At 37.9% G+C, this 15,821-nt stretch overlaps 1 protein-coding gene across 1 annotated transcript in view; it reads right to left on the bottom strand.

The window, feature by feature from the left end:
* The window catches only part of ITGA2 (integrin subunit alpha 2), a 105,948-nt gene that overhangs the window by 76,233 nt on the left and 13,894 nt on the right, over positions 1 to 15,821 (bottom strand). Inside the window, exon 2 of the mRNA XM_077752501.1 lies at positions 990 to 1,110. Coding sequence (XP_077608627.1) covers positions 990 to 1,110 — 121 coding nt within the window. The remainder of the gene's footprint in view (positions 1 to 989; positions 1,111 to 15,821) is intronic.

The following is a 15,821-nucleotide window of genomic DNA, read 5'->3' as shown; positions in this document are numbered from 1 at the left end:
CTGGGACCTCATCAAGATAAAAAGCTTCTGCACGGCAAAGGAAACAATCCATAAAACTAATAGGCAACCGACTGAATGGGAAAAGATAGTTGCAAATGACATATCAGATAAAGGGCTAGTATCCAAAATCTATAAGGAACTCACCAAACTCCACACCTGAAAAACAAATAATCCAGTGAAGAAATGGGCAGAAGACGTGAACAGACACTTCTCCAAAGAGGACATCCAGATGGCCAACAGACACATGAAATTACACTCAGCGANGAGAAAGAATGAAATCTGGCCATTTGTAGTAATGTGGATGGAACTCGAGGGTGTTATGCTAAGGGAAATAAGTCAGAGAAGGACAGATACCATATGTTTTCACTCATAAGTGGAACAGGAGAAACTTACTAGAGGACCATGGGGGAGGGGAAGGAGAAAAAAAACAGTTAAGGAGAGGGAGGCAGGGAGGGAGGCAAACCATAAGAGATTCTTAAATACCGATCAGAGTAGGGGAGAGGGGAAAAGGGGTAATGGGCATGGAGAAGGGCACTTGCTGGGATGAGCACTGGGTGTTATATGGAAACCACCTTGATAATAAACTATAAAATAAATAAAACAAAACAAAACAAAAACAAAATAAAATTTAAAAAATTAAATTAAATAAAAAATGTAACCATTACACAGCAATAAAAAATTGGGAGCACTTAAGCAAAAATGAACACTGCAAATGCACTAGAGAAAGGTAACTGCTATTATAAATTTACTATGGAATACTTAGGGGAAGTTTTCTATCTAGTTTTTTAACAGTACCATTGTACCATCTCATTAATTATCAATCATCAATCTGAAAGTTATCAACTCTCAAGGAAAGATCCTTTATTTATTTGGGTATTTGAAGACTATCCATTAATAATATATTCATGTACCAATATGAACAAGCAGTTGGAGTCAAACATTAAATTTATTTAGCATTTTTATTGAAACCATAAAGAGAATGATCTTACCAGTTGCCTTTTGGATTTATAAACTGCTGCACAGCATAGCCAAACTGTTCACTTGAAGGACCGGAAAATATCTTTGCTCCTAGGAGACCGATATTGTATGCCATACAACATTTTAAAATGCCTATTAAGAAAAATGAAAACATAGTCCATATTTATAATTTGTGAATATAGGTTTGTAATATTCTCAAAGGCCACTTCAAAAAAAACTTTATATAATAATTATTCCCCTTATTAGTGTTTACCAAGAACACTAAAAAGCTACTGCTTTTTAAGTACTTATTTGGAACTTGGGTACCATGCTAAATACTTAAAATTTTTAAAAAATGTTTTATTTATTTGTGAGAGAGAGAAAGAGAGAAAGAGACAGAGCATGAGCAGGGAGGGGCAGAGAGAGTAGAAGACCCAGAATCCAAAGTAGGATCCAGGCTCCAGGCTGTCAGCTCAGAGCCTAATGTGGGGGCTTGAACGCATGAACTGTGAGATCATGACCTGAGCTGAAGTCGGATGCTTAACCGACTGAGCCACCCAGGTGCCACCCAGGCTAAATACTTTATATGCATGATTAATTACCCCATTAATCCTCAAGACAACCCTAGGATATGACTGTTAGTATTATATTTATTTTGCAGAAATTTCTAAGGTTCCTGGAGAGAAGTGTGTTTCACAGGTGGAAAGAAATAAGGGTGAGGGCAGGATTTGGACACAGAGCCGTCTGATTCAACAGCTTGAATTCTTAAACCACTTATTACCTCTAGGGACTGTTAAATAACTCTAAGCTGTTCAAGGGGCTGAGGGTTATCTACTTTTTCTCCTGAATTCCCAAGAAGATTTTGACACAGGCTTTATATGAAATGTCCGTTGGAAAAGCACTGCTGGTTACCTCCAAGAAGGAGGAAAAATCACAGCTCCTTGAAAATAGTATCATTTATTTTCAGAAGAGATCATTTTTGAGGATGAAAATGTAGAGAATGGTGTCCTATCTCTTTTATTCCAGTGAGAACTGTCCAAAGTGGTTTTGGGTTTTGATGCGGCTTTCTGAATGCCCAAGAAACAACAATCATTTTCAAAAACAACAAAGACGTTGATAGGATAAAGCCTTGCTAGACTTTTTTTGAAAAACCTTGTTTGTGATGGAAAGGTAACGAGGGGAAAGAGTAGGCTCGATAGCTGTCAGTCCTTCATTCTGGAGGGAGAAGGCTGTGTGGATATTAACCTTCTATAGGAGTGGGAGTATGCTTCATCCTGTGTGAGATCTGTTTATTTTTGCAGACACTGAAGGCAGAGTGGACTCTTTAAACTGACATCCAAGTTCCATTAATATGTGTTTTCATGAAAGAATAACCCACTTTCTGGGTAGCAATGAAAGTACACAGTATTTCATCAATCTATTGTTTCCCTGGAAGGCTGGAGGAAAAGGGCTTGCTCTTCCACTGTGCCTGCACACTTCCGAGAGCAGCACATGCAGAGTGCACCGAAGGAACTACGAGGTCAGTGACATAACTTTGGGAACTTAAAGTAATTCATGTGCTTCTCTATGTGCCACAGCTGTTCTACTGTCTCTTGTTCATTCAAGAGAGCTCAACCTATTATTTCTTAAAAATACGGTCTGCCAGGAAGAGAAGGACAAAAAGTAACTTTGAAATACTCTGTAGCAAAATCTACACAGCCCTACAGTTGCAGATTTTCCTCTTTAACATCTATTTTTCATATGCACCACTGCTCTTTCTTATTTTTCAGGAAATAAAATGCAAAAGAGAATAACATAGCAAATTAAGGAGGGAACTGGAATAGACATACAGAATGCTGGGGTCTTCAATCAACAATACTGGTGTTTGTCTTCATCCCACTGTGCAGAATGAGACAAACACTATTTGAAAATGTTACCAATGTTCTAATATACTAGTAAAATCTTCAGGAAATGATGTCAAATGTCTTATGCTGGAAAGGCCACATATGACCATAATGACCTCATTTTAACGAATTAGACCTATCAATTAGACATCAGCACATCATATAATGACATGAAATCACACTGGAATTCATTTTATCATCTAGCAGTTAAATTTCAATTTCTGTATATATATATTATATCTATATTTCTATATGTGTATTACATATACATATATGTACATACATACATACATACATGTATAAAATATTGTTCAAAAACATAAATCAGATAATTCCATCTCTCTACTTAAAATATCCCACTGTCTTTTATTAATTAATTAAGCCTCAAGTTTGGTTAACACACAATGTTATATTAGTTTCAGGTGTACAGTATAATGATTTAACAATTATACACATCACTCATCATGATAAGTGTACTTTTAATCCTTTGTATCTATTTCATTCATCCCCTCACCCACTTTGCCTACCTCTTGTTTGGCAACCAGCAGCTTGTTCTCTGTGTTTAGGAGTCTGTTTTTCTGTTTGTCTCTTTTTCTCTTTGTTCATTTGTTTTATTACTTCAATTCCACACATGAGCAAAATCATATGGTATTTGTCTTTCTCTGACTAGTCTGTTTCACTTAGCATTATACCCTGTAGGTCCAACCATGTTGTTGCAAATGGCAAGATATAATTCTTTTCTATGGCTGAATAATATTCCACAGTAATATTTTACACACACACACACACACACACACACACACACACACACACACTACATCTTTATCCATTCATCTACTGATGGACACTTGGGGTGCTTCTATATCTTGGCTATTGTAAATAATACTGCAGTAAACATTGGGGTACATATCTTTTTGAATTAGTGTTTTTGTATTCTTTGGTTAAATACCAGTAGTGGAATGACTGGATCAAATGGTTAAGTCTATCTTTAAGCTTTTGAGGAAACTCTGTACTGTTTTCCACAGTGGCTGCACCAAATTACATTCCCACCAACAGTGCATGAGGGATCCTTCTTTTCCACATCTATGCCAAGACTTGTTTTTTCTTGCATTTTTTTGTTTGTTTTTGTTTTTTTGTTTTTTAATTAATGCCATTCTAACAGGTGTGAGGTGATAGCTCGTTGTGGTTTTGGGTTCAGTTTTGTGTGTGTGTGTGTGTGTGTGTGTGTGTGTTTCCCTGATGATTAGTGATGTTGATAATCTTTTGAGGTGTCTGTTGACCATCTGGATGTGTTCTTTGTAGAAATATCTGTTCGTGTCTTCTGCCCTTTTTTAATTGGATTTTTTTGGTGTTGAGTTGTATAAGTACTTTAATATTTTGAATATTAATCCCTTATTTGATATATCATTTGTAAATATCTTCTCCTATTCAGTGGGTTGTCTTTTTGTTTTGTGGATGGTTCATTCAGTATGCAGAAGCTTTGTATTCTGATTAAATCCCAATAGTTTAATTTGCTTTTGTTTCTATTGCCAGAGGAGACTTATCTATAAAATATATCCACAGCAATGTCAAATAGATTATTACTTATGTTTTCTTCTAGGAATTTTATGGTTTCAGGTTTCACATTTAGGTCTTTAATCCATTTTGGGTTTATTTTTGTGTATGGTGTAAGAAAATGGTCTAGTTTCATTCTTTCGCATGTTGCCATTCAGTTTTCCCAACACTTGTTGAAGAGACTGCCTTTTTCCTATTGTGTATTCTTGTTTGCTTTGTTAGAGAAATACCCCAATGTCTTATCTGTGCACTGACAATAAAATTCAGCTTTCTTCCCATGATTTCATAGGTCATTCATGATCTTATGTATCTGGATTCACTTTCACCATCCTCCTTGCTCACTATGTTCCAGCCACACTGGATTTCCTTTGAGCACAAGCAGCTCATTCTGCTTATGGTCTTTGCAGCTGCTTGACCCACTGTCTGCAACATTTTCTTCCCAACTCAGCATCTAATCTGTTTATTATTTAGGCTTTGTCAAACAGGTCTCTGCTCTCTTCAGAGAGACTTCCCCTGACTCCTCTATCTATCAGCAACATCCTACTCCATCAATAGACTACTATCATAGCACTAGTTATCTGAAATGATCTTATGTGTCTGCATTGTTTTGTGTCTGTCTCTGCTTGTAAGACCTAAACTCCTTGAGAGCTCAGATCTTATTTATTTTATTCACTCCTATTTTTCTCAGCACCTAGTATAATATTTGCTGAATGAAATGAATTTTTGATTAATATATGCTCTTCAATGATAATCTGGAATATAGAGAAAATTAGGGGAAGAAAGCTCACTCATAGTCATAGCATTTTAATTCAAGTGCAGTAAATTTGAATATATTTCCTTCCAACATTCTTTCCTCTATTATTTACACCATAATGTGTATTCCAATTTGTATCATACTATTTCTTAATGATTATGTCTGCTTACTTCTTTCGGAATCATTTTTATTCATTTGATGCCCCAAGAAACCTCGTGAAAAAGCAAAATGAAGCTAGTATTACCATTGTATAAATAAAGCTAGATGCCATTCCTGCCCAATGTCACACAACTGGTGGCTGAGCACGACGTCGTGGCCTGGCTCATTTTCTCAGCCTTACTGTCCAGAACTTCTTTCATCAATGGTCTGCTCATTTTCTCACAAAATATGTCATTTTCCGTCACCATCCCTTATCCCATTGATCCCAAATCGCTTCTTTCCTGCTAATTCAATTCTCCCTCCAAGACCGTGCCTCTTTTGATAAATCTGGACACTCTCAATTCATTATACTTATTTCTCTTCAAATAAATATTTACAACTCACTATCTATGTCATCATTTCACACTTAGCCTATGAGAATTAGCTTATAAACTTAATGTAAGTATTCTGTCTAATCTAATATCTATTCCTTCTTTAAAGTCCAATTTGTATAGAAATATGTTTCTATGTCTATCTCATAACTTAATTGAATAATATGGAAAATAACAACCATATTTGGTTCATTATATTCCCTTCCCCCACAACCATGCCTATATGTCTATATTTACTAATAAATGAATCATTCACAACATATTGATCCAACTCCTTTGTGCCAGGAATTTTCTAGGTCCTGGGGATATAACAATGAACAAAACAGACAATACCCCTGCTGTCATTAAGCTTCATTCTGGTAATAAGAGTAAAAAACTAATACATCATAAAAGGATGAGTATTAAATTTCAGAGAACTATAAAGAACTCTGAATGAAAAGTTGATAAGAGGGTAAATCTAAGCTTGAAGGCTTCACAGAAGAGGAGGCAATTAATTTGGACCTTGAAGGATGAGCTGAAACTTACTACATAAAATGGAAGGCAAAGGTCATCCCAGGCACAAACAATATCCTGCTCAGTAGTATAGAGATGTGAAGAATAAGAGTATGTAATTAAAAAAATTGGCACAGAAAGTCACAGATTATTTCACTAACTTATACATTTCCAGTTCTACATTAAATGTACTGAGTTTTATTGAACTTGGCCCTGCCAGGGGCATATTATTACCAAAAGTGTAAATCTTCCCTCCTTTTCCTTAGGTGAATGCCTGTGAATGCAACAATAGTGCAACAAACTCAAAATATTTATTAAGAGTGACCTTGATGTGCATTAGTTAACAATAATGAAGTCCAAGTATTTCAGTCAATCTCACTAAAATTTACTGCAAATATAAGTCCTGTATGCCCTGAATGTCTAACCAATCTTCACTATGTCCACAATCATCTTTGATTATAACCTGGATTGTTGCCCTTTAAATACACTAAGGCAAACCAGTTAGATAAGCACAACTTGATTAATGCAGAATTCTTTTTTTTTTTTTTTTTTCATTTAAAAAATCTTTAGAGAACTTTCTGCCTGGAGAATTCTTGCTCATCTGTGAAATAGCTTTTGGGGAAACCTTAATAATTTAAGAATTCATCTCAGCAAATATGAAACTCATCCTCCCACTTTTTTTTTGGAAACCGATTGTAAATTACAGGATAATTCAAAAGAGAAATATATGTTTAGGGATCAGATATAATTAACCCAGTTTTGGTCCCAAAATGTAGTGAGGCTCAAATAGGAACAAAATCTTTTGAAAAGAAGAGCAGAGAATAATGCATAAAACAAAACAGGTCATTCTATACTCACCCCCAAAAATTTGGCAGAGAAAGTTTATTGACTTCCAAAATATCATCGTAAGAGATTAATGACATATATTTATAGTAAAAGACGGCAGAAGGAGGGTCTAATTTGTGTGGCCAATGCATAGTTTAAGCATATCTAAGGGCTGGCGGAGCAGGCTTTTCATGGAATGTTTTCATTTGCAGAAAGGTCCAGGGTAATATCAGAGAAGAAATTCATGTTAAGAGAAGAGAATCAAGGCCAAAAGAATGAGGTAGATTTGGGAAGAGTGGGGCGTTTTTAACTAGGGTGATTAGATTACATTCTGACCCATTCCTGCAGATGTACGTTGGCATTTTAGGGGGCCAGTGTCTCTGTTAAACAGTAAACAAGAGCATAAGAATTTGGGGCACCTCTTGGCTCATCCAACTCTTGGTTTCGGCTCAGATCATGATCTCATACTTTTGTTGAGTTCAAGCCCCTTGTCAGGCTCTGCACTGGCAGGGAGGAGCTCACTAGGGATTCTCTGTCTCCTCTCATTCTGATCCTCCCCCACTCACACTATCTCTGTCTCTCTCAAAATAAACAAATTAATTGAAAAGAAAACATATAAACTCTCCCAGTTGTAAAATAAATAGGTCATGAAGATGCAAGGTACAGCATGATGAGTACAGTTAGTAACACTGTGTTGTATAGTTAAAAGTTGCTAAGGAAGTAGATCTTAAAAGTTCTTGTCCTAAGAAAAACCTCTGCATTTGTGTTGGTGATGGATGTTAACTATACTTATTGTGGTGATCATGTCACAATATCTACATATATAGAATCATTATGTTGTACACCTGAAAGTAACATATTTTATGTCAATTGCATGTCAATAAAAAATAAAATCCAAATTAATCATTTTATATATAAGTATAAAAACTGATTCTTCTCAGAGGCTGCAGAAGACTGGCAGGAGCAACGGCAAAGGACAGTGAGGCAGGCATTGCAGGGCAATGGAAGGTCAAGCAGTCACCAAGACGCGGGGCAACACACTTAGGGAACAACAATGGTTCCCAGGAAACCGGCCTTGATAGTCCAGGAGAAACGCTCTCATCTAAATCAGGTGCAGGTGAGTCTCCAGGTGTGATTTGTCCCGGGACAAAATTTCTCTCCATCTGTGGGTCTATGAAACTTGAAAATGAGTTGCTTCTAAAATACAGTGGTGTATATACAAAAATAAACTCAAAATGGATGAAAGACCTAAGTGTGAGACAGAAACTGTCAAAACCCTAGAGAAGAAAACAGGCAACAACCTCTCTGACCTCAGCCGCAGCAACTTCTTGCTTGAAATGTCTCCAAAGACAAGGGGAATAAAAGCAAAAATGAACTACTGGGACCTCATCAAGATAAAAAGCTTCTGCACATGGGGTGGCTGGGTGGCTTAGTCGGTTAAGCATCCAACTTTTGCTTAGGTCATGATCTCACGGTTCGTCGGTTCGAGCCCCGCGTTGGGCTCTGTGCTGACTGCCAGTTCAGAGCCTGGAGCCTATTTCAGAGTCTGTATCTCCCTCTCTCTCTGACCCTCCCTTGCTCACGCTGTCTCTCTCTCTCTCCTAGAAATAAATAAAAATATTTAAAAAAAGTTTCTGTACAGCAAAGGAAACAATCAACAAAACTAAAAGGCAATTGACAGAATAGGAGAAGATATTTGCAAATGACATATTGGATAAAGGATTAGTATCCAAAATCTACAAAGAGCTTAACAAACTGAACACCCAAAAAACAAATAATCCAGTGAAGAAATGGGCAGAAGACGTGAACAGACACTCTTCCAAAAAAGACATCCAGATGCCCAATAGACACATGAAAAGATGCTCAATATCACTTATCATCAGGGAAATACAAATCAAAACCACACTGAGATACCACCTTACACCAGTCAGCATGGCTAAAATTAACAACTCAGGAAACAAAAGATGTTGGTGAGGATATGGAAAAATGGGAACTGTCTTGCACTGTTAGTGGGATGCAAACTGGTGCAGCCACTCTGGAAAACAGTGTGGAGTTTCCTCAAAAAATTAACAATAGAACTACCCTATGACCCAGCAATAGCACAACTAGAAATTTATCCAAAGGATACAGGAGTGCTGATGAATAGAGGCACATGTATCCCAATGTTTACAGCAGCACTATCAACAATAGCCAAATTATGGAAAGAGCCCAAATGTCCACCCACTGATGAATGGATAAAGATGTGGTTTATATATACAATGGAATACTACTTGGCAATGAGAAAGAATGAAGTCCTGCCATTTGCAGCAATGTGGATGGAACTAGAGGGTATTATGGTAAGTGAAATAAGTCAGTCAGAAAAAGACAGATATCATATGTTTTCACTCATATGTGGAACTTGATAAACTTAACAAAAGACCATGGGTGAAGCAAAGGGGAAAAATAGTTTCAAACAGAGAAGAGGCAAACCATAAGAGACTCTTAAATACAGAGAACAAACTGAGGGTTGATTGGGGGGGGGGTATAGGGAGAGGGGAAAATGGGTAATGGGCATTGAAGAGGGCACCTGTTGGGATGAGCACTGGGTGTTATACATAAGTGATGAACCACAGGAATCTACCTCTGAAACCAAGAGTATACTCTATACACTTTATGTTAGCTAACTTGACAATAAATTATATTAAAAAAATAAAATAGAGTGGTGTGATAGGTATGTGACAGACATTTCCATTTCGAAAAGAAGAAATTAGAAGGCATGAAGGGTCACAGGTACCAAGAAAGTTTAACATAGCGGGTCAAATTCCATTAGGTTTCAAGACCTGAAAATAATCCTCTGTTGCTCAAAGCACCCTCCTCTGGCCTACAACGGTTCTACTGGCCTCTGCTTCTTTATCCCCTTCAGTCCAAGGTGACAGCATTTCTGCTGAAACAACATTCCTAAAAGCTTATGGGTCCCCTGTGTACCTCCTGGGGATCTAGGCTATTACACAAGAGAGCTCTCCACAGATCTCTCCTGGATAACTCCACCTCTATCCCTTGCCTCTGCTGAGATGGTTGAGAGGATCTGTGAATCACATGCCTACTGTGTTCTGCAAAAATTTTCAACCACACCCTCGGCCTTCTCTTTAGAGCAACACTTTCTTAACAATGAGTCTCCTAATATTAGCTTTTATTTTTGTAACCTAGATAGGCTGAGAGAGTCTCATATCATTAAGTACTGTTCTATTTTGTTGAGTAGTTTCTTTCCTCTTGCATTTTACTACATTCATTAAGGAAAAAGCAGGCTGCACCTTCAACATTTTGCTAGGAACTCTCCTCAGCTAAACAGTATATTCATTGCTTGAAAGTTCCTCTTTCTACACAACTGGAGGACACATCATAAATTTTATGCCACTATGTAATGAGGATTACCTTCCCTCTAGTTTCTGATAGTGGGTTCCTCATTTCCTTCTGAGAACTTCACCAGAAGTGGTTTCAACATTCACGTTTCTACCAACAGTCTCTGAAAAGCAATCTTCAAAGATCCTCTATCCAAACAAGGTAATATTCGTGGAGTTTTGGGAATGAGGACATACCTTTTGGGGACGACCATTCAACTTCATACAAGAGGTATGTCAAGAATGTAAGATCCTGACTGCTGTTTACCTGGTCCATTTTTCAGGGTTATGTATGTGTATAGTGAACAGCCTTGATATATCTTCCTCCAGGACAAAGAAAAGGCTTGCTGACTTCTTTTTGTAAAATACAGGTTCCTCTGTGCACAGAGGAACTGTGCAACTTAGCGTGTACACCAGCGTCCATTTGGACACCTTCACATACTCTCCATGAGACTTCATGGGGAAGCAAAAGTGTTACTGATATTAACATGTTCATGAGCATGCTGCTTGTTATATGGTGAGTAATAAAGTCCTTGTCTCCAACTCAGGAATCTCGTGTCATCTGTCAGCATCAATGAAACAGTAATAGGCTAATGTATTAGCTTGTACATAGGGCAAAATAAGTTCTAGCCCTGACAGATTGGAGAACAAAAACTCCACAGTCAGGAAGTTGGAGGTTGAATGACAATGAAAATGAATACCTCCTGGGAGTTCAGAAAAATCTTGGGAGAGCATTGTATTTTCCTACAAGAGTGGAATAGGGATTTGAAGGAGTCTTATCACAATTTTTAGAAGCAGAGAGACTCTGGCTAACATCTAGGTAATACTTCCCTGCCTAATGGCTTGTGTCTACTTTTTTTTTTTTGAAAACAAATAGTATATGCATGTATCATTTATTTGACAACTACTCTGTACTCATATTAAAGAAATATGTGCATCACTTCCATGGCCAGAGATAAGTCCATTAATATATTATTAAGGCTAAAGGGGTGTTATGGATGAATTGCAATCCCCAAGTTCCTCTATTGAAATCCTAAGTCCTAGTGTGATTATATTTAAAAATAGGGCCTTTAAGGAGATAATTAAGGTTAAAAGAGGTCATAAGGTGGAACCCTACTCTGACAGGACTGGTGTCCACATAAAGGAAGAGTACCAGACAGTTCTCTCTCCATGTGCTCCCAGAGGTAAGGCCGTGTGAGGACACACGAAGGCGGCAGGCCACACGTCAGAAAGGAGGTCTCACCACAAACCAACTCTGATGGCTCCTTGATCTTGGGTGACCAGAACTGTGAGAAAAATAAATTTCTGTTGTTAAAGCCACCCAGTCTGTGATATTTTGTTAATGGCTGGCCCAGCAAAATAAGACAGGGAGAAAGATTATACTAAAGATTTTTCATTTACTCTTCTGAGTTTGAACGGTAATTCTGCCAGTCCATGTATGTGCATTTCTAAATACAGGAGAGATATATACTAATTCCACTTATATCTTTTAAGCTCACATTTTGTTTGAAAAAAAATTCAAAGTTTTTCCCTGACAAAATAACTGCATCAAGCCTTGGACTGCTGTGGCACGTAGATGATTTTGAGGCCCTTTCACATTTTTTGATCTTGCAGGCAATAAACATCTTCAAAAGTCTACCGTAAGTTCTTCTTAAATTCACTTATTATGACTTAGTACTTCCTGAGAACTCAATGGATTCTCTTTTTTTCATAAAGATGAGGAGAGTGAGTTGCCATCTGGCAGACTCACTGTCTCCTAGTGGCCTAGAGGAATGGGAATGCCCAATCCTCTATTCATTTTCTATTTTCACATTTTATTCTTAAATTCCTTCTGTGTGAAAGGAGAAATCCTCCTTCGCCCTCTCTCACAGAATAGCATTTTTAGCAAGTCAATGCCTGCTGAATAACTTGCTCAGTAACAAGATATGCCTCACATATCCTGAGGCAATGTATGGAAACAACAGGCATAACTGAAGTGAATATTTCCTCTATTAAATCTCTATTCACAGGCCACTTCTCTATAAACTTTGGTTCTGGTCTTCCTCTCCAATGCATGCCTACATACACCCTTCTTCTAACTCCCTTGATACTCGCGATTTGTATTTCTTACTGTGGTGGACTGCCTTGAAAAGTTACTCCACCAGCCTCCTGTGTGAGCTCCTCCTGGAGAGCTGTGACATCATTCCCTCTCCACCTGTCTGATCTCACCTCCTGTCGTATTCCTTCAGCTCACTCAGCTGGACTCTGGCTTTTCCTTCAACACATGCTGACTTCTAGCCTCTTGCATAGTTCCCTCTGCATGGAATATTCTTTTCCCAGAAATTGTCACGTTCACTCTTACTGCCTTTGTGTTTCATCAAACATCAGTCTATCAGAGCTGTCTTTCCTCACTACCTGTGGTAGTCAGGTGACCTCCAGTGATACACCTCTCCTGTTATTCATGTCTTTGTGTGATCCTCTCCCCTGTGACTTCAAACCAATAAAAGTGAAGATTCAAAACAGAATGGAATGCCCTAGGATATATCACTTCTGCGACTACATTACATAAGACTGTAACTTCTGTCTTGCTAACAGATGCAACTCCTTCTTTATCTTTGATGAAGCAGAGACCCACAGGGCGAGGAACTCTGGGCAGCCTCCAATGAAAGCTAGTGAGGAACTGAGGCCCTCAGCCTAACAGCCCAAGAGAAAATGAATCCTGCCAACAACCAAAGTGGGCAGAAGTGGATCTCTCCTCAGGTAGGCATTCAGATGAAGCCCCAGGCCTGATCCACACCTTGAACGCAGCTTTATGAGATACCCTGAAGCAGAGGACCCCAGTGAGGCCAGGCCCAAGTTCCTGACCCACAGAAACTGTAAGATAATAAATGTATATTATTTGAAGCCATTGCCTGTGGTAATGTGTTCTATAGTAATAGATAACTAACACAGAGCCCCGTGTGAAATAATACATGCCCGTTTCCCACCCCTGCCCAGCATTTTCTATCTCCCTTACTCTGCTGTATTTTTAATAATGCATCACTACCTCACATGTTGGAAATCTATCTTTTTTATTTGTCTGCCTCCCTCATTGGAATCTGTATGGGGAGATCTAAGTTTTGTTGGAACTGAAACTTCTACAATTCAGGGCAGAGTGACTTTTTAAGGAAAAAAATGATAAAATTATGAAACTGAATTCAGGTATTAAATACTTAATAAGAATGAGAAAACAATCCTAGGAAATTACATATTTTTAAAAGCTGAAAAATCTGAAAAAATAATACACATTTTTGCTGATTGCCTGACATACTTCTGTAACACCCTTTTCCTATAGTTTTTGGCTCTTTATCTTTTAATTACCTCTTCACTTCAACAATTTTATAAAATTATATTGTCTAAATGTATTCAATATTTTTTGGCATGGTAAGTTGAATTTTATTTTTTTAGGTTTATTATTATTATTAACATTTATTTATTTTGAGAAACAGAGAGCATGAGCAGGGGAGGGGCAGAGAAAGAGGAGAGAGAGAGAATCCCAAGCAGGCTCTCTGCTGGAGGCTGACGTGGGGCTCGAACCCGTGAACTGTGAAATTATGATCTGAACTGAAACAGAGAGTTGGACACTGACCTCACTGAGCCACCCAGGTGCTCCAGTAAGTTGAATTAAAAAAAAAATTACTACATATAGTTAAGAAAATTTCCCTTCATTTCCATATCTCCTATTCATAATGTCATGTAAACGTTTAGGACTGTCTTCCAGGATCAAACAGGAGCTATAATATTTCAAGTTCCCTTGACAGTTCTTTACAGGGATTAATACAGAAACTCTTTGACTTAGTGACTTTTCTCAACCAGTTCTTTTGCTGATATCTTTGTTGAAATGTATTACATTGGGTACAAAAGAAACAGTGACCTCAACTTTTGCATAGCAGGCTGTGTGAACACATGGAAAGTGGTGTGCATTGTGAGGGTCCTTGAAGCATCAGCTTTACTTGCTGTATGGTATATCTGTCCTTGTCCCTAAGAGTAGGGAATCTGTCTGTTTTATTCACTGTGCTATTCCCCAGTAATCAGAAGAGTGCCCAGCACATGGTTGTGACTCAATAATAATCAGCTGAATTGACAAACTGCTCTTGGTTTCACCTTTCTACCTAACAATAACATATATATAATGGGAGATCAATAAAGACCAGTTGAGTTAATAAATATGAGTTCTGGATTGGTTCAAAGCAAGACGCTTGAATGCAGGCTACTGAGAAGATACGCAAATAGATGGATTACATGGTAGATTAGTAAATACGTATACATATAAGTACACACATGTACAAATATACATACATATTTCATTTTGTACTAGAATTTTAGAGAACATTCAACATTGGTTTTTATCTACCTATAGGAGAATCCTAAAAAGAAGGACTATTTTAGGGGGTGATGGGGTAGCAGAAGAAAGCCAGTGCTAATGTACATGGATTTTTTTAAACTGAAAAATCCACATACTGAGCAAGACCAACAGTGTTTCATAGTGCCTCAACGCTTAGGGTTTGAATAGCTCAGTGACCTTGAGCACGCTCCACATCCTAAATCAGCCACCACTTCTTCACCTGTGAAGTAGATACAATATATAAATCTACCTCATCGTGACCAGACAGTGCATATAAAACTTTTCACACAGGGGAGCCTGGGTGGCTCAGTTAAGCGCTGGATTTCAGCTCAGGTCATGATTTCACAGTTCGTGGGTTGGAGCCCTGGGTTGGGCTGTGTGCTGACAGCTTGGAGCCTGGAGCCTGCTTTGGTTTCTGTATCTCCCTCTCTCTCTGCCCCTTCCCCACCTCTCAAAAATAAATAATCATTAAAAAATTTGTTTTTTAAACTCTCCATCCAGTGCCTAGCAAATGATGAGCTCTTAGTAAAGACAGCTGTTTTTGCTTGTTTTGTTTACTATTAATGTCATTATATGTTACTGAGGATAGCATATTTTTTGAAAAATTTTAAAAAGGCATACCAATTTGTGATCCCGCCTTCACCTCTACCATGAAAAGAAATCCTAAATGAATTTCCATTTAAGTTTCTGCGAACTGCTGTAGAATGGGTGGGAGAGCGTCACATTGCTGCATTTTGCTGAGGCATATTCAGAGTGCACCACAAAAGCCAAGAAAATATTATCAGTTGGTGGATCCTCCAGGAAGCCACACAAGCAGGAAACGGGGTTACTCAGATCCTGACTTTAAACTTCGAAAACAGACTTCAAACTCTAAAGTGTAGCTAATCATTACTTAGAATATGCATGACAATGAAAAATGGTCATAGGTCACATTAGATCATTTGAACACACACACAACCACAGGAACTCATTTTCAATAGCATTGGTCTTCAGGCTAAAAGGACAAAAAATGCAGAAATAATGTAGAAACCCTCTCCTGCCCCTAAAAAAAAAAAAAAAACAAAAGCAAGAAAACAAAGAAATTAT

The sequence above is a fragment of the Crocuta crocuta genome, unplaced genomic scaffold (assembly GCF_008692635.1).
Source record: "Crocuta crocuta isolate KB4526 unplaced genomic scaffold, BGI_CrCroc_1.0 scaffold181, whole genome shotgun sequence".
Lineage (NCBI taxonomy): Eukaryota > Metazoa > Chordata > Mammalia > Carnivora > Hyaenidae > Crocuta > Crocuta crocuta.
This window is presented reverse-complemented; position numbering and strand designations above follow the sequence as displayed.